Below are 19,698 nucleotides of genomic sequence, written 5' to 3' on the forward strand. Positions count from 1 at the left end.
GTGAAGTGGCACTGCCAAGTCCTGCCCCCTCCACGATGGGAGTTGGGCATCGCAAACTGGCAAGGTCTCATGGGCCAGGTCACCGTGGAGCTGTACTAGAATTAACTGGAGGGGAACGGAGAGTCTGAGAGGAAAAAAGGGGAAGGAGAGAGAAGAGCGGAGAAGCGGGTGATGGGGGGTGGTAGAGAGGGAGAGAAGGGAGGAGGGCACAGGGTGGAGAGGGAGAGGGGAGGAGGGGAGGGGAGAAGGGGAGGGGGAGAGATAGGAGGGGGAGAGGGAGAGAGGAATGGAAGGGAGCGGGGAGAGGCGAGGGGGGAGGAAGGGAGAGGGAAGGGGGAGGGGGAGGGAGAGGGAGTGGAGGAATGGAGGGGAGAGAGGGGAGGGGGAGAGGGCAAAGGAGAGAGGTGAGGGGGGAGAGGGGAGGGAGGTAAAGAGAGAGGGGGTAGGGAGGGAGGTAAAGAGGGAGAGGGGAGGGGAAAGGGAGGGGGAGGGGAGAGGGAGAGACGAAGGAAGGGGGGAAGGGAGAGGGAAGGGGAGGGAGAGAGGGGAGGGCGAGGGGGAGAAGGGAAGTAGGTGGAGGGGTGAAGGAGATAGGCGAGGGAGAGGGGAGAGGGGAGAGTGAGAGGAGTAGGAGGGAAGAGAGTGACAGGGGGAGGGGTAGGGAAGAGGAAGGGAGAGTGGAGAGGGGGAAGTGAGGGGGGATTGAAGGTGGACTGGGAAAAGGGAAAGAGAAAGGGGAGGGGGGATGGGGGTGAGTGTACGAGGGGGTGAAAGGGGAGGAGAGGAGGGAAAGAGTAAAGGGTAGGAGATGGGAGGGGAAGGGGAATATGAGAGAGGACAGTGGACATAGTGGGGGGGGAGGAGAGAGAAATGAGGAGAAGGGGAGGGACGGAGGTGGATGGGAGGGAAGAGGGGGATGGGAGAGGGCCGGGGAGAATTCCTCGGATCTTCTGGGAAGGTTCTGAAGTGAAGGTTGTATTTTTATTGGGATGCGCTGTGAGGGTTGAAGCTCCATCAGGTACATAGTCACGAGGTGAGTGTGAGGTTGATGCAGGGGCAGAGGGTTGGAATCGAGTTCAGCGATGCAGGTATCCCCCAATGGGACGGCACTGGGACCAAGTGATCCAGAAAGCAGCCAGCTGCAGACACACAGCAACTTCACCTGCCTCCTGCGGGGTGGGTAACCTGCTGCCCCCAGCCCAGTCTGACCATACACCGGACTCCAGCCCCACACGCCTGCCAACACCCTCTGAAACGGACAAACTGGCAACACAAACCACGGGCTCCCAGGGTTAAATTCCCGGATATCACCACTGCTGAAAAAAAGCGCCAGCAGGAGGCCATTCAGCCCATCGTGCCTGTGCTAGCTCCCTCTAATTAGCCTCGTTCCTGCTGCTCTTCCCCCAAAACGTCAAACATCTCCCCAATTCCTCTTCTGAAAGTTTCTATTGAATCCGTCTCTACCATCCTTTCGAGCAGCGTGTTGCAGATCACAGCAGCTCACGGCATTAAAACAAATCCTCTCATCTGCCCCCTGGATATTCAGGCAATTATTTTAAATGCAGATCCTTTGACCCACTGGCCAGTGGGAACAGTTCCTCACCATCAAAGCCCATCATATTTTCAACACCTCTGGTCAATCTCCCCATAACCATCTCCGCTCTAAGAACAACCCCAGCTTCTCTACCTCTCTCCGCTGTGAAGGCATTCAATAAAGCTGTGCCTTATTTTTATGTTTTCTTTCAACATTTCCACTTATCAATTATAAAAATGTTGGAGATCAGGGGTGTGCGGGGGTTGTGGGATTGGAGGGGGGGCGTGAAACCTGTTTGAACTGGAAGGGGTGGTCAGAGGTGAGAGGTCACAAGGCAAAACTTCGAGGGATTGGTCCGGCCAGAGATGGCCAACCAAGCCCAGTTGTTGACGTCAACTCTATAGAAGGCTTACCCACCACCTTTTCAGGGCATCTAGGGATGGTCATGGAATGCCAGCCTTACCCAGCACCACCACATCCCAAAGACACGTTCTTTTAATGTTTGAAGCTTGTTAAGTTGTGACCAGGATACACAGCTCTCTTTAGCATTATCTGAATGTTGTGGCTCAATGGATAGCACTCTCACCTCTTGAATCAGAAGATCATAAGACCATAAGACATAGGAGCAGAAATTAGGCCATTCGGCCCATCGAGTCTGCTCCACCATTCAATCACGGCTGATAAGTTTCTCAACCCCATTCTCCCGCCTTCTCCCCGTAACCTTTGATCCCCATACCAATCAAGAACCTATCTATCTCGCTCTTAAATACACTCAATGACCTGGCCTCCACAGCCTTCTGTGGCAATGAATTCCATAGATTCACCACTCTCTGGCTAAAGAAGTTTCTCCTCATCTCTGTTCTAAAAGGTCTTCCCTTTACTCTGAGGCTGTGCCCTCGGGTCCTAGTCTCTCCTACTAATGGAAACATCTTCCCCACGTCCACTCTATCCAGGCCTTTCAGTATTCTGTAAGTTTCAATCAGATCCCCCCTCATCCTTCTAAACTCCATCGAGAATAGACCCAGAGTCCTCAAACGTTCCTCTTTGTTTTTTATTCTTTTATTTTTTTATATACAGCCTGCAAAAGAGGTGGAGTCAGTCAGAAATTTATTATTGTAGGTTCAAGCCCCACTCCAGAGGTTTAAATACAAACTGACTGATACCCCACTAGGAGAGTGCTGCCCTGTCGGAGGTGCTGCTTTTCAGGTGGGATATTAAACTAAGGCCTCCATCTACCCTCTCAGGTGGATGTAAAATGTCCCAAGGCACTATCTGAGGAACAGGAAGTGTGTTTTTCCTGGCTAATATTTATCCCTCAACCAGCATCAGGTTGGTCATCTTCTCAATGCTGTTTGAGGGAGTTTGCTGTGTGGAAATTGGTTCCCAAATTTCCTATATTACGGCAGTGACTGCATTTCAAAAGTATTTAATTGGCCATTTAAAAAAAATTATTTCACTGAATGTGGGGCGTCGTTGACTAGGCCAGCATTTACTGCCCATCCCTAATTGCCCCATGGGAAGGTGCTGGTGGGCCATAAAGTGCTCTGGGGCATCCTGAAAGTTGCTCCAGAAATGCAAATTCTTTCTTCCCAGCCCATGGGGATTGGCACCAGACCCAGTCAGTACAAATCGGGTATTGCCAGGCTGGAATTCTACCAGCTGTCTGACTAACCTTACACTAAGTGTATAATTCAGCAAGACATGAACAACTATGTAAACGTTCAGCATCATGAACTGATAATATGATGTTATTGTACCTAACTCCAAGGCAATTGGCTGCTGCAATATGCCAAGGTGTTGAACTGGTGCCAACCCGGGCTGATGAACCTCTACTGTCTCTGTTAGTGATAATGGGCCCTAGGGAAGGTGTAGTGGTAATGTTACTGGACTAATAATTGAGAGACCAAGGCTAATCTGCTGAAGACATGGGTTCAAATCCCACCACAGCAGCTGGTTGAAAGCTAATTGCAGTAATGGCGACCATGAAACTATCACTGATTGTCATAAAAACCCATCTGGTTCACTAACCCCCTTTCAGGAAGAAAATCTACCATCCTTACATGGTCTGGCCTATGTTGTGCCATTATAATAACACAAGGCACCAGTCACTCACTAACACATTCATTAAGGCTGGACACATGAGAACAGTTCCACAGAGGAATGAAGCTGAAGGACATCAGAGCTGTGTGCGTGTGCTCTGCTCAAAGCAAAAGTGAAACTAAGACTGGATCAGGTGACACATTTCCCTTCTAGTGATGTCATCCCTTAAAGGCACATGACAACAGCCTCCATGTGGCTCCAGACCCAAAGCAATGTGGCTGACTCTTACCTGCCACCTGACATGGGTGAGCAAGCCACCCCACTCAAGGGCAATTAGGGATGGGCAACAAATGCTGGCCTTGCCAGTGACACCCCACGCCCCATAAAAGAATAAAAGACCTGAGTCCGCTTCTACACACGGCACCAAACAGGCAATAGTTTGGCACCTCATCTGGAGAGGTCACAGGTCGGATGCTGCATGGGGTGAGTTTAAGATGGAGGAAGGTTGTCAGGATGGAGTTTGATTGGGTGTTTTTTTTGGGACTGGCTCATTGGACCATTTCATCCTTTTCTGTCCCTTGTCATGTGAACCATCCACAGCTGACTGGGAACGCTTAACCTCTGCCCCATAAATGAGATTACTGCTCTGCAGACGCTCCCGGGTCTGCATCCTGTGCATCCCTTGCCTGGTGCAATTTGTAATTTTCTACAGAAAACAATCTGGTGTCTGCCAAGGCTCCCTACATTTCAAAATCTTTCAGCATTCCTCTCATTCTCGCTTAAACAGTCACCGGGAGTGATACATTCCTCTTTTAGAGAAGATGAGTCCATTTGTTCCAAACTAGGGAGTCGTAACTATAAAATAGTCACTCATAAAACCAAGAGGGGATTCAGGAGGAACTTTCTTTCCCAGAGAACGGTGAGAATGTGGGACTTGTCCAGTCGCTGAGGTAAAAAGGATAGGTTTAGCTCGGGGATGCTAGGTGAAGCACCCGGATAAACACCAGCATGGACTGACCGGGCCGAATGGCCTGCTTCTGTGCTATACATCCCATTTAATCCCAGGAAATATGAAAATAATCAGGAGGCTCTATCAGAAAGTTCAGCCCGGCTACAACTGCGCAAGACAACTATTATAGCGCCTACTACCTCCCTCCTGAAGGTGCAAACTCTTACTGGGGAGATCTGGGTGTTGGCCATCCTTCTAGGGCCTTGTCCAAGTGGCAATCTTCCGGCATGACTATTCGGCTGTGTGAGCATCGCGACTCAGCCTAACTGTAAAGCCCGGAGGCGCTGGGTGAGTAGTAATCGGGAACCTCGCCCCGGAGACGGCCTCTGAGGCCTAGAGTGACGTCCAGCCCCGACTGAAGTAAGCTTAACAGTGGCTGGAGTGACTGGCTGCAAGCTGGGTGCTTCATTTTGAATGGGATTCACCTCATGAAGTGTGGTGAAGGCTGCATAGCCACCAGGCCGGCAGTCTGGAAAGGCCAAGCAGTTATTTTAGTTTTGGTGGTGATGACGTAGTTGGGACAAAGCGGGCGAGCGCTGCGCGGAGAGCGACTTACCTTGTTCACTGCAGTTGTCCCCACTGTGCGATGCAAGGCCCCCACTGGAGGGCCCGGGCGTGCCTGAATGCGTGGACCCCGTGTCATCGTGGTCTCGATTCCAGTGATTCTGTGGAGATACAAGGAAAGCGTTTAATCGATACACAGCCTGCAAAGGAGGTGGAGTCAGTCAGTCAGAAAAGGAGATGGAGCTGGGCAAACGACAGGGGGGGTGCCATCTGCCCCCCTCAGCTCAATGTAAAAGGTCCCATGGTTTTATTCAAAGACAAACAGCGGTGTGGGTGGTGCAGTGGTTAGCGCTGCAGCCTCATAGCTCCAGAGACCCAGTTCAACCCCGACTCAGGTGTCTCTCTGTCTGGTGTTTGCCATGTTCTCCCTATATCTGTGTGGATTCCTGCTGGGGGCTCTGGTTCCCTCCCACAGTCCAACGATGTGCGGGTTAGGTGGGTTGGTAAGTTGTCCCTTAGTGTGAGTATGTGCCCTGTGATGGACTGGTGTCCTGCCTGTTGGGGTAGGCTCTGACTCCCTGAATTGGGTAAAGTGTGAGTGAAGGACAGGGGAGTTCTCTCCAGTGTGTTGGCCAATATTTATCCCTCAACCCACCAACACTAAAACAGATTATTCTACCATTGCCATCACTTTGCTGTTTGTGGGAGCTTGCTGTGCGCAAGTTGGCTTGCTACATTATAACAGCTGGATAGGACAGCCCTCTGCTGATTATTGGATACTTGCAGACTGATCGAGAACAAGCCCCATACCGTTCAAATTCAGCTCTAGATATAACAGACACTTTATGAGGACTCTACCAACACCAAGGCTAGCAGGGACATGCACCAAGTACCTTCATAGAAGTCAGAGTCCATCCAGTAAATTAAACCTGACCAATAAATCCATGGACCACCTTAGGTTGCATCCACAGAGACATGGGGTGTTAACAGGGTGGCCCATGATTGGATCCCTGAGTTGAAACTGAAGCAATCATTAAAATGAATTCCAATGTATCACTTACATTGGCTCAGACATTGCAGTGCACCCAAGAGCTCAAAAGAAAAATTGAGGATATAAAAAAGCTATTCAGCGCATCTAAGTCCATTCCACTATCCCCTTAACTCTCCCAGTAAAACCTATTCTTCTATCCCCTTAACTCTCCCATCAAAACCTATTCTTCTAGCCCCTTACCTCTCCCATCAAAACCCATTCCTCTATCCCCTTAAGTCTCCCATCAAAACCCACTCCATTAGCCCCTTAACTCTATCAAAGCCCCTTCCTCTAGCCCCTTAATTTTCCCATCAAATCACATCTCTCTAGTGCTTTAATTATCCAATTATAGGGAATCAGCCCTATTGTGAACACCCCAAATGTTTTTGCTTCAACTGCCACTATCAACATCGTGGGGGTTACCACTGACCAGAAACTGAACTGGACTAGCCATATAAATACTGTAGCTACAAGAGCCGGTCAGAGGCCGGGGATTCTGTGGCGAGTAACCCACCTCCTGACTCCCCAAAGCCTGTCCACCATCTACAAGGCACAAGTCAGGAGTGTGATAGAATACTCCCCACTTGGCTGGATGAGTGCAGCTCCAACAACACTCAAGAAGCTCGACACCATCCAGGAGACAGCAGCCCAATTGATTGGCACCTCATCCACAACCTTAAACATTCACTCCCTCCACCACCGACGCACAGTGGTAGCAGTGTGTGTACCATCTACAAGATGCACTGCAGGAATTCACCAAGGCTCCTTCAACAGCACCTTCCGAACCCTCAACCGCTACCACCTAGAAGGACAAGGGCAGCAGACACTTGGAAACACCATCACCTGGAAGTTCCCCTCCAAGTCACTCACCATCCTGACTTGGAAATATATCGGCCGTTCCTTCACTGTCGCTGGGTCAAAATCCTGGAACTCCCTCCCTAACAGCACTGTGGGTGTACCTACACCACATGGACTGCAGCGGTTCAAGAAGGCAGCTCACCACCACCTTCTCAAGGGGCAATTAGGGATGGGCAATAAATGCTGGCCTATCCAGTGACGCCCACATCCCATGAATGAATTAAAAAATTACACTAAGCAGATTATTCCAAACATTTATCACTCTTTACAGACACATGTCATTTTATTTCCCCTGGTCTTACACTTCCGGCCAGTCTACAATATTTAAAGGCCTCGATGACGTAGTCAACAGAGAACAGATGGCATGAGCTGTTCAATGCATTGACTTTCTCTGGGTTTCTGCACTGGAACTTGCAGTGATTCTCGAGGCATTTCAGCAGGGTGCCCTCTACAAGGAACCCCCCCCCATTAAACTGAGGCCCCACCAGCCTTTTCAGGAGGAGGCAACAGAGCCCACAGCACTGCCTCGAAGAAGAGCAGGAGAGTTCTCCTCAGTGTCCCGAGCAGCGTTCATCCCTCAGCCACTACCGTGAATATAGATCATCTGGTGGTGGTCACGCTGCTGCTTGGGAAGCTAATCAGGATGTTGGCTCAACGATGATGGAAGACCCGCAATGTGGAGAGGTGGTAACATAGTGGTATTGTCACTGGGCTAGTATTGCAGAGACCCAGGGTAATCCTCTGAGGACCTGGGTTCAAATCTCACTGCGGCGGATGGTGAAACTTAAATTAAAAGCCTGGTGATGACCCCAAAAAAAAAAACCAATTGTCTTCTGGTTCACTAATGCCCCTTTAGGGAAGGAAATCTGCCATCCTTACCTGGTCTGGCCTACATGTGACTCCAGACCCACACTGGTTCTTAAAAGCCCTCAGAACGAGGGGCAGTTAGGGATACATCCAACGAATAAAAAAAAAAATGATATAGCTAACTCAGTCAGGATTGTGTGTGGAGTGTGGTGGTGTTTGCTTGTAGCTGCCCTTGTATGTCCAGGTGGCGGTAGTCATGGGTTTGGGAGATGAAGCAGCCTTGGCGAGTTACTGTGGTGTGCCTCTAGACAGTGCATAAAACAAATTAGAAAAAGAACTGGAGGTCGGAGGGAAATATGATTCGATACTACAACTGGGAAATACCTCCCACAATTATAAAAACCCACAACTTGTGTCCAACATGACTAAACACATAACAGGTCATTCATTGCTGTTAGTGGGAGCTTATAGCTCACGTCTTGTTTGCTGTGTTTCCGACCTTATAACAGTGACATACTTTCTTGGCTGTAAAACACGTCAGAATTCCCGAGATGGGGAAAGCCACGATATAGGAGATGAGGAGATTTTTATCCCCCCCACCCCCCTCTCAGGGGGCTGTTAGTGTTTGGAATTCTCTATTCCAGCGAGCAGTTGGAGGCTGGGTCATTGAATATACTCAAGGCTTGAGTTAGACAGATTTTTGATTGACAAGGGAGGCGAGGGTTAGGATGGTGTTGGGGTTGTGGGGGCGGGCAGACGTAGAGATGTAAGAAATAGGAGCTGGAGTAGGCAAATTGGTCCATCGAGCTTCCTCTGCTATTCAAACGGATCATGGCTGACCATCTACCTCAATGCCACTTCCCATTATCCCCATATCCCCATGTCCCTTGATGTCATTAGTATCCAGAAATATATCGATCTCAGTCCTGAACATACTCAGTGATTGAGCTTCCAGAACCTTCTGGGCTAGAGAATTCCAAAGATTCACCACCTTCTGACTGAAGAAATTCCCCCTTATCTCAGTCTTAAATGGCCTGAGACTGTGTCCCCTGGTTCCAGACTCACCAGCCAGGGGGAACATCCTATCCACACCCACCCTGTCACGACTTGCACGAAGTTTGCAAGGCTTTAATGGGATCACCTCTCATTCTTTGAAATTCTAGAGAATACAGGCCCAGTCTATTTAATCTCTCCTCATAAGACAATCCCGCCATCCCAGGGATTCACCTGGTGAACCTCCGCTGCACTCCCTCTATAGCAAGTATACCCTTCCTTAGGTAAGGAAACCAAAACCGTACCCAATACACCAGTGCGGTCTCACCAAGGCTCTATACAAATGCAGCAAGACATCTTTACTCAAATCCTCTTGTGATAAAGGCCAACATACCATTTGCCTTCCTAATTGCTTGCTGTACCTGCATGTTAGATCTCAGTGACTCATGAACAAGGACACCTGAGTCTCTTTGAAGTTCAACGCTTCCCAGCCTCTCACCATTGAAGAAATACTCTGCATTTCTGTTTTTCCTACCAAAGCGGATAACCTCACACTCACTCACAGTATAGTCCATCAGACGACAAAGTGGAGTTGAGACCACAACCAGGTCTCATTGAATGGCAGAGCAGGCTCAAAGGGCTGACTGGCTGACTCCTACTCCCAAGTCCTATGTTCTTATTCTAGCATCCAACCAGGCAGCGCAGAAGGAGGCCATTTGGCCCATCATGCCTATGTTAGCCCTTTGAAAGGCTGACCCCCCTTGTTGTTTTTCTATTTGCCTTTGCTGTATAAATTTAAGTTCCTTCTTTCTCATGTCCTGAGCCAACTCGAAACGAAAGGGAATCATGTTTGGAATTAAATCCAGACCAAATGAAACTTTGCGCTGATTGTCAATATATGGGTGTCAATTTGTCGACAAACAGAAATTGGGGGCTTAATTTTGCGGGGGGCGCTTTGGTCTCCCCAATGCCGGGACTGAATGGGAGCTCGGACTTGCCGGCGGAGGAACCTGCTCGGCGACTTCCTGAGAGGGGGCCTCCTGATTCGCCGCCTCCAGGTTCACCGTCCAATAAAGGAGGCTGGTGCCCGGGCTTCCTGCGCTGCAGGACCAATCAGAGGACCAGCAGCTCCCGAGGCCCCAGCAGCTCCCGAGGCCCCAGCAGGGAGAGGTCGGGGAGCTGCTGAGGCAGGTAGGAGACCCGAGGGGGCTCGGAGGGTTGGGTTCGATCGAGAGAAAAAAAAGAGAGAGATGCCTGAGGGTGGAGGATGGCACGGATTGGAGGGGGAAGCCCACCGGAGGGAGCGTAGAGGGGGGGGAAGGGGGTGGGTCATGGAGTATCTGAATCTGATGGTCCTGCTGAGCAACCATAGGGAGGCTGCCTCCACGAAATTGGTTGCCACCCAACACAGCGGAGGGGAGGGGGCAGAACCTCCTGCCCCTGGCAAAGTGCCAGTCACCCCGCTTAAAGCTCCCAGAGTTACAGGTATCCTCTCAACGCACGTAAGAATCCACGAGCAGTGTAGAAGGTAATATCAGATGCCATGGTTCATCAGGCTGTGTCACAGTGAAGGCTGCGCTATCAAGAGAGCATTTTATATGATTTCTCTATTAGAGAGAAAGCCAGAGGCATAGTGTGGTATATCAGAGAGTGTTGCAGGCGAGAACTGTGTTGTTGAAGTGAGGGCAGTTTATCTGGTCTGTCTGTTGTGAGACAGAGCCAGAAGCGCTGAATGATAGATCAGACGCTGACCTACATCAGAGTGTGCTGCACAGAAGGTGCAACGTGTCCAGATACAGCCCTGCAAAGTGGAAAGTAACCGATGCTGACTCCGTAATTTCAAAGCGCTGGCGGCAAAGGCTGCATCGCGCCCTGGAAATGACAGGCTGCTTTTGCCTCGCGACACCGCTCCGAAATAATGCCTTCCAATCTTCAAAGAGCCCGACTGTGAGATGACAATCTCCACCTCGGCCTGGCAGCAAAGAACCTGGCCTGTAACACAGCACCAGTTCAGAGTGGAACAAACAATGCCGGCCAGCCCCCTGCCTCTCAGGCAGTCGGACAACTTGACACCACAAGAGGAGATTTATTACCGTGAGTGCCCGGCCAACACAGCGCCAGAGCTGTTTTACATCGCAGAATTCATCCCCCTGCTTTACTGTCACTGACCCGGGAAAGGTCCAGTTGCTATACAGCGCCTCTCTCCCGATAAATTAAAGCAGCAACAGCTGATTCCAGATAAATGATCCCAGCATAATTCCAATTCCCTTCCACTGCTATCCTACCGAATTCCAGGGGATCAACCCCCTTTCCCACTCTCGCTCACGGTAGAGAATCCTCATGGACCAGGCCACATTTACATTCTCGCCAGTTGTAAGGACTTCTGATCCACGAGTAAGACACTCCCCACTGATTTGACTTTTACTGCCTGATGAGATCACTAAATACAGGCCGTGCGCTGCCAAAATTCACTTTTGTGTCCGCAACACACATCTTGGAAGCTAATCTCCGCTGTGTAAAATGTGTGCTGCTCTTAGATTTAATTGAATAGCTGGATGAATGATTGGCTTGGCTGGGATACAAGGAGATGCAACTGTGCCCTGGCTGCATGGCACTTACAGAAGCTCAAGTGTTAACAATCTCTGGCAGACTTGCTTTGGGATCCTCAAGTTCAACAGTTTAATTATTCCTGTTAAACAATTTCTACAATAAAGGAATTTGTATTTCTATTGGGTCGTTCTAAGCCTCAGGGTGTCCAAAAAAGCACTTAGTCAGTCGGCAGAGTGCGTTTGAAGTGTAGTCATGGTGGTGACGTAGGAAACATGGCGTCCAATTTGTACAAAGCAAGATCCCACAAACAGCAATGTGACAATGGCCAGATAATCTGTTTCTTAGCAATGTTGGTTGAGGGATGAATATTGGCCAGGATACCAGGGGGAACCTCCCCTGCTCTTCCTTGCACAGTGATGTGGGCTTTTTCACATCGTCGCCAGGGCTTGGTTTAACATCTTGTCTTAAATTTGGCCGCTCCCTCAGTGCTGCTTCCTTCAGTGCTGCGTCCCTCAGTGCTGCGTCCCTCAGTGCTGCGTCCCTCAGTGCTGCGTCCCTCAGTGCTGCGTCCCTCAGTGCTGCGCTCCCTCAGTGCAGCACTCCCTCAGTGCAGCGCTCCCTCAGTGCTGTGCTCCCTCAGTGCTACGGTCCCTCACTGTAGCGCTCCCTCAGTGTAGCACTCCCTCAGTGCAGCACTCCCTCAGTGCAGCACTCCCTCAGTGCAGCGCTCCCTCAGTGCTGTGCTCCCTCAGTGCTACGGTCCCTCAGTGTAGCACTCTGAGTGTCAGCCTAGATATTGTATTGAAGTTTCTACAGTGGGCCTTAGACCCACAGTTGCCCGGCACAGATGAGCGTGCACTCCCCTCAGAGCCACAGCTCACACCTACATTCATCCTCGTTGGGCTTACCCATTTGGTATTCTAAATGGAGGGTATAACAATAAATTTTTTACACTGCACATTGCTGAGAGTTCCAATGGACAAAACACTTCCATATTCACTCTCATATGGAATTCTGCTAGATTGATCCTCCAACTCCCTAGTTTTCTTCCATTGTACTGATCCTAAATATATCCCACTGCTTCCCAATCACTCCTGTTGGACAGAATCCGAATATCTCACTCCGCTTCCCATTCACTCCCATTGTATGGGATGCTGATGATTCAAACTCCTTCCCCCATTTCAAAGCCGCTCACATCGTCTGGGGAACCTGACCCGAGTGAACCGACTGATTTAACATCAGTGACATTACGCTGCCCTGGGCCGAACAACAATACGGGTTGACTCTTAACCGCCCTCTGACACGAGCGAGCAAGACACTCAGTTCGGGGGCAATTAGGGATGGGCAACAAACGCTGGCCTCGCCAGCGACGCCCACAGCCCGTGTAAGAATAAATAAACAAACAAGCGGTGACCCAGCCCCCCCAAGCTCAATGCGGGAAAGCACGTGCGTGTGTTGGGCATCGATTTCAGGCAAGGCTGTGATGCCCCCACAGTGGAATAGTCCACCACCGCCCTACTGTCTGGGATCCGCAGACGGCAAGTCGGGGGCTCACGACACTGAACAAGGCCACGGCAAAAACCGGGGTGGGGGGGATTTGGATCAAAAGTGAAGAAAGCAGCCATGGAGTCCGGGTGTGGGGGGGAATTAAATAGTTAACCAAAGCTCAGAAAGGCAGTGGTAAATGCAAAGGTTTTGAATTGAATCTCAAGCATTCCTACAGTTTCATAAGGTGGAGAGACGCGGCCTTTGGCACGTTGCATCAGGGTCACCTTACAGTCGAACATATAGACACGAGTGCGGTGATGGAGGCAGATCCCGCCTTCTATATCCCAAAACCTTGGGCCTCTTTTGTGAAAACTGCAGGCTATTGTGAGTAATTGCTCTCACAATCCGGCAGCTGTTTGACTGAGGTTACAGTTCGAAGGGGGGTGGGGTGACATCATCCGCTGCAAAGCAGTTTGCAAGCCAAGGGGACCTCACTTGGCCGGACCAGAGCTCTGAAACCTGGCGCCGATCACCGAGACTCTCCCAGTTCTGTTCACAATTAAGTCCGGGGCCTCCAGCGATCAGGAAGGGCTGAGAGTAACCGTGGATTGGCCGTGGTGGGAACATAGGGGGCGGGACTTCACCGCCCTGTCGCGGGGGCGGGGCCATTAAAACGCGGTGAGCCGGTCTGATGTCCATTCGCTTGGCGAGACCCTAAAATCCCACCCGCAGTACTTTAGCCTGAAACACTGGGTGTATTTAAGACCGAGATAGATAGGTTCTTGATTGGTAAGGGGATCAAAGGTTACGGGGAGAAGGCGGGAGAATGAGATTGAGAAACTTATCAGCCATGATTGAATGGCAGAGCAGACTCGATGGGCCGAATGGCCTAATTTCTGCTCCTATGTCTTATGGTCTTAGGCAAAAACACCTTTTTTCTTAAATAAAATTCTGTCACGGTTTATTACATATTAAAAAAAAAAGTGTTAAATTGGCAAATTGTGTTCCAGTGTAACTCGATACATCGCTGCAATTGTCAGTTCATTGGTCAGCGGTCAGTTATTTGAAGGATGATCAAGGACGCTTAATTCAAATGCAAACATCACCAATTAGTTTTTATGGGCGTTTGTCTGTTTAGCACCTAGTTAAATTCAAAAGGCTGCGGTTACCAGGCTCTGAGGGCATTTGTCAACCTGCGTTTATCCCCTCAGTAAGGTTTGCGTCGCCCCAGTTGAAATCGACCTTAGGTTTAGCCAACACGTGAACGATCGTGAGATAAAGGCATAATCACGTTTAAAAGTTAATTATAGCATTGCCTTAGTGCACGAGTTGCAAACTATTCCTTCTTTTGTAAACTGCTTGAGGAGCTGGCAAAACTGAACAACTACCGTAAAACAATACACTTTAGGTTTTCCCTGCGTCACATATCCGATTATTATTTTATACACTTGCTTCGGAGGTAAGAGTTTAACCGGGGTCCGGTGGGGTGTAGCTGCCTAACCAAAGGAACAAGGAGTGGTAGAAAGGGGAAAGAAATAATTGCGAGATACGATCTATTTAAAAAAACAGCTCTGTCTTCCCTGTTACAGCGATTTTAGCTTGGCATCGGAACAAGTAGAATCACTGTCAAAAGGAGATGGTGTAATTTGAAACAAGAGAGGCAAAGCTACTCAGAGTGAAAAAGCGCAAGAAACCAATAAACTAAAAAAAGGCATCACTGATATTTCCAAACAAACACATAAATCAGTCGTGACATTTATCGGCCGCTATTTTTACGCTATTTTTAGCACATTCTAACGCAAGATGTGTATTATGATAGCACCATTCTTTTTCCCCAGGACATCCCACAGCATTTTAAAGGCGACGAATGTATTTTTTTTCTTCTGAAGTGTAGTCGCTGATGTATTGTGGGAAACATGGCGGCCAACCTGCGCACAGCAAGCTCCCACGAACAGAAAGGGGGAGGGGGTGAATGGCCAGATTAGTCTGCCTGGACGAGTATCGGCCCACAGCACTGGGAAGAACATTCCCCCTGCTCTTCTTGGAATAGAGCCACGGGATCTTCTGCATCAGAACCCGAGAGACGGACAGGGCCTCGGTTTAATGTCTGATACTAAAATGGAGGACGCAAGTGTCCAGAGAGCATCTGCTCTCATCACTAGCATTGCATTGTTCGCTTATCTTTAAACCTCGTCTGCTATAGCTCAGTATTTTTTTAAAAATTCATTTACCGGCAGTGGGCGTCGCTGGCTAAGCCAGCATTTACTGCCCATCTCGAATTGCCCTTGTTCTGAGGGCATTTAAAGAGTCAACCCCATGGCTGTGGGTCTTGAGTCACGTGTAGGCCAGACTGGGTAAGGAGGGCAGATTTCCCTCCCTGAAGCGACATTGGTGAACCAGATGGGGTTTGTACAACAATCGACAACGGCTTCATGATTATTCCCAGACTTTTCATTCCAGGTTTTGAAATGGCTGAGCGAGCCACTCAGTCCAGGGGGCAATTAGGGAAGGGCAACCAATGCTGGCCTTGCCAGCGACACCCGCATCCCAAGGAAGAATGAAGAAAAACCTCTCATTGTCTCGAACCCTAAATGAATCAAACTCCCTTCTCATTCCCTTTTATTTGAAGAATTACATGGGAACAATTCTCTTCCTCTCTCGAATGAAATAGCCTGTTAGATGGACCAATCTCATCCCCATTCACTCCCAGTGAACAAAACGGACCAAACTCTAGCTGTTCATTTTCTGTTACACAGACAGAGGGGATGAACATTCTCTCTCTCCCTCTGTTTTTTATAAATTCATTCACGGGGGTGTGTGTGTCGCTGGCTGGGCCCAGCATTTATTGCCCATCCCTAATTGCCCCTTGAGAAGGGTGAGCTGCCTTCTTGAGCCGCTGCAGTCCATGTGGTGTAGGTACACCCACAGTGCTGTTAGGGAGGGAGTTCCAGGATTTTGACCCTTTCCGTACGAAATGATTTTGGCCTATCTCACAACCAGGTCCTGACATTAAGGAGCCCGCAGCCCGGGGCCTACTGGTCAATTGGCAGCTCCACTCAGAGAACCCGCAGATGGTGAGTGCGCGCGGCCAGGAAGACTTGCGTTTACATAGCGCCATTCACAACACCCTCGCAGCCAGTTACGCGCCTGCACAGGTGCAGCCACTGTTGAAATGCAGGCAACAGCACAGCAGTCAACTCGTGCACAGCAAGATCCCACAATACAACGCTGAGCTAACGGGCGGAGGGTTTTCAGTCGGCATGTGGGCGACAGGCCTGACACGCCGACGCGTAAAATGACGTCGGGCCTGCGCTCTGAGGTCACCGCGCGGTCCCGTGATACTTCGTTCAGCGGGTGCGCGCCAGGGTCGGCTATGTGCCCACCGATATGTAAACGGCCTATTAAAGCCCATTAAGAAAGTAATCGGGGCAATTGTTAACGCCGCCCGTCCAGCCTCACACCTCACGGGCAGGCGAAAAGGCCAAAGCGGCCTTCGCGTTTTTTTTTATGAAACCTCATCCACGAGCGGGATGGGGTTTCCTGCAGCTTTTATCAATTAGATAAAAATCTGTTTATGAAATGTAAAAACACGTCCCCTCTCTTGTGACACAATCACATGAGGGGACATGTTTCATTACATTTTTAATCCGTTTATTTAATCATTTCCAAAGCGCCTCAATCTACCCGAAGCAACTCGGTGCCTCAGTGAGACTGGACCCGACTCTCCCTAGCACCCCCCACCCCACCCCCCCGGCCCACACAGGTAGCGCTGAGCGCCACGGCTCACACCTTACGCTGGCTGGGCCTTAACTGGCCCGCCTGCCTAAAATGGCGGCGCGGGGCTGACCGCGGGCGGCTAATGGCCCGAGCCCCGCCCGCTGTCCGAAAAAATTCAGGCCAATGTCTTTCACTCTGATCGATTGGGAGGTAATCATTGGTCGGGACACCAGGAAATCCCCTGCGCCTACTTTCAAACCGCGCCCCGGAATCTTTGTACAGCCGCGAGAGAGAGAGAGAGAGAGTGAGTTCACCCGAAAAGTAGCTCTTCCAGGCAGCCCTCCCGGGTAACGGCGCCTGTGACACGCTGCAGTGAGCTTTACCACTCCAAAGGCGCTATACAAATGCAAGTAGTTGCTGTCGTAGTAAGAGCCGCCGTGCTGGGGCTGAGTCGGGGGCAAGTTGTTTATTCAGGATCTAACTCTACGCGTTGGCGTTGGCCGTGGGTGTCCGACCATCGACCTGTTCCCCTCCCACCCCCTCGTGCAAACGCAAAATCCTGCAGATTCGGGAAAAGCGAAATAAAAACGGGAGGTGCTGGGAAACACCCGGGAGTCGACAGCGTCCGTGGATAAGGAAAGGGAGTCAGCGACTGGGGCCGATGAGGGTGGGGGCCATCGGCCTGAAACATCGAGCGGAATTTGACCAGCTTGCTGCCGGGGGGTGGGGGTTGTGAGGGAGGGTCCAGTTCCATAGCGGGTAGCTGCGCCAGGGCAGCTTCCTAACATAGTCCTGCTGCCCGGGGAGGGTGGGGGAGGGGGTTTCCCCTAGTGGGGCAGGGGTGGATCAGGCTGGACGTTGGGCAGCCAGTTGACATAATGAATGGCCTGAATGAGCCCCTTCTTTCCGGGCCCTCCACCACACGCGAATGCCATCACCCCCTGGAGGGGGTACCCCTGCAGTGCCCAAGTGGACAGTCAGAGCCTCGGGCCCCATGACCCACAGAGCTGGGGGGACTGTGGGGGGGCAGGCACAAGAACATAACACAGCCCCAGCCAGCGCCCGCAACGATTTCCCCCAGAAGGGGTTTGCCCTGCGGTGGGTGAGGGGACTCACCCCCTCCTCCACCCGCCAACCATCCATCGCCACCCTTCACGTCAACTCTCCTGGGTGCCTCCATCTTGAGGTAACCCCGAGGCCTCCAGCCTGCCTACGCTGAGTCGGGTTGCCAACCCCCCCCAGGGTTGGCCTGGAGTCTCCCGGGAATTGGAGATCAATCTCCAGGGCACTGCCGTGGGCAACCCTGCAGAGAAACCATCGGGACGTTGAAAGAGATTGTGTTTTTCTGGTCATTTTCTTTGAACATTTCTCTTTACCAGATATTAAAATATTGAAAATGTTGGGGGCGGGGGGAGGGGAGAAGGCTGATTGGCTGAACAGTCAAGCATCATCCAATGGGGCAATGAGTCTTCTTAAGCATCATCCAATTGGGCAATGAGTCTTCTTAAGCATCATCCAATGGGGCAATGAGTCTTCTTAAGCATCATCCAATTGGGCAATGAGTCTTCTTGCTTTCCAATTGGCGTAGGAAGGCCGTACGTCACAAGGATGGATGTGTTGGCCGACGAATGGCTGGAACGTGAGGGCGAGTCACGTGATGGGGTCTCCAGGAATACAGTTAATTGTAGTTGGCGACCCTGGTTCTGACGCTTCAGAGTTGCCAGCCCTCTTGACCAGGCCTGTAGCGTAGTGAGCCCGCCCTCTGCCCTTAACTGGATGGCAGGCGTGGAGGTGGCCAAATAGGAGGCCGCCTCCTGGGGACTCGCTGAGCTGGTCCCACTGCCGGCAAGTGCGGGCTCGCTCCCACCCTTCAGCCTCATTCGGTTCTGACACCAGGGTCCCAAAGCCCGAGGTACATCGAGCCGGTTAACGCGCTTTATTTTCACCAATCTGCTGAGTATCTCCAGAGACTCTGGTTTAATTATCCCCCCTCACCTTGATGGGCTAAACGTTAAGAGAATTGCAATGCGGCAACATTTTCTTCGGCCTATGAAGGCGATTTTTGTCCTGAATGTACAGTTCATCTCTACTTTGGGGGAGAAATGAATCATTTTTCAATATAAGTGTCCAGATTCAGAGAGCGGCTTCAGTCGAACGATCGACCCCCCCCTCCCCCACTGACCCCACGCTGTGCCGTTCACGCCTAATTACTCAGCAGCGAGGCTGCAGAACACAACCCAACTTTCCCCAGCTCATGTTTTATTATTTCTTCAGAGGGAAATCCCAGTTTCTATCACAGATTGGGTGAAGGGGTGGTAGAGAAACAGGAGCAGGGCAAGGTCCCGGGACGCTAACTCGGCACAGGGATTGTCACAGGTTCCCGGAACTTGTTCCCGGGATAGTCCAGCATTTATTGCCCATCCCTAACTGCCCTTGTTCAGAGGGCATTTAAGAGTCACGTGCAGGCCAGGCCAGGGTCCGCTATGACATGTAGGCCAGACCAGGTCAAGGACGGCAGATTTCCTTCCCTAAAGGGTGTTAATGAATCAGGTGGGTTTCCTCGGACAATTCTGGCAATGGTTTCGTGGTCATTAATTCCAGATTTTTACTGAATTCAAATTCGAGCCCAAGTCCCCAGCACTTTACCTTGGGTCCCTGGAAAACTAGTCCAGCGACAATACGCCATATGCAGTACCCCATTGCGTTATGTGCATTCCCGATTTGAATTTCTCTGCCATTGGCGGCTGTGCTTTTAGTTACCTGAGCCCCCCAAGCCTCCCGAAACACCTCCGCCTCACTTTCCTCATTTAAGGCTCTCCTCAAAACCCACCTCCTTGACCAAACGTTTGGCCTCCTCTCCTAATATCTGCTTAAGTGAGAGGTTTTGTCTGATAGCGCTCCGGTGAAGAACCTTGTGACATTTTACTGCGTTAAAGGCGCTACATAAATGAAAGTTGTTGCTGGACAAGCTACCTGAATGCACATTGAGAGGCTTCTACCCATTTCGCCTGATGCCATCTACAACGTCACCGTGGTCCAGGCGAAGTGGACGCTCGGAATTTACCTGCCAGATCTCCGGGGGACTACCTGGGAATATTCCCGAGCTCGGGAACCAGGAACCACGTGGTGCAAATCCTGCCGGTCGTGGCCAATCACGTGTGGCCGTGA

General features: G+C 50.7%; 1 protein-coding gene across 9 annotated transcripts in view; it reads right to left on the reverse strand.

Annotated features, from left to right (window-relative positions):
- LOC144671454 (homeobox protein Meis1-like) overlaps positions 1-19,698 on the reverse strand; it is a 464,290-nt gene that overhangs the window by 79,986 nt on the left and 364,606 nt on the right. For all 9 annotated transcript variants that reach the window (XM_078533376.1, XM_078533369.1, XM_078533371.1 and 6 more), the window contains exon 7: positions 5,140-5,248. In XM_078533376.1, the coding sequence (XP_078389502.1) occupies positions 5,140-5,248 (109 nt within the window). The remainder of the gene's footprint in view (positions 1-5,139; positions 5,249-19,698) is intronic.

Source organism: Cetorhinus maximus, chromosome 32, assembly GCF_964194155.1.
Source record: "Cetorhinus maximus chromosome 32, sCetMax3.hap1.1, whole genome shotgun sequence".
NCBI lineage: Eukaryota > Metazoa > Chordata > Chondrichthyes > Lamniformes > Cetorhinidae > Cetorhinus > Cetorhinus maximus.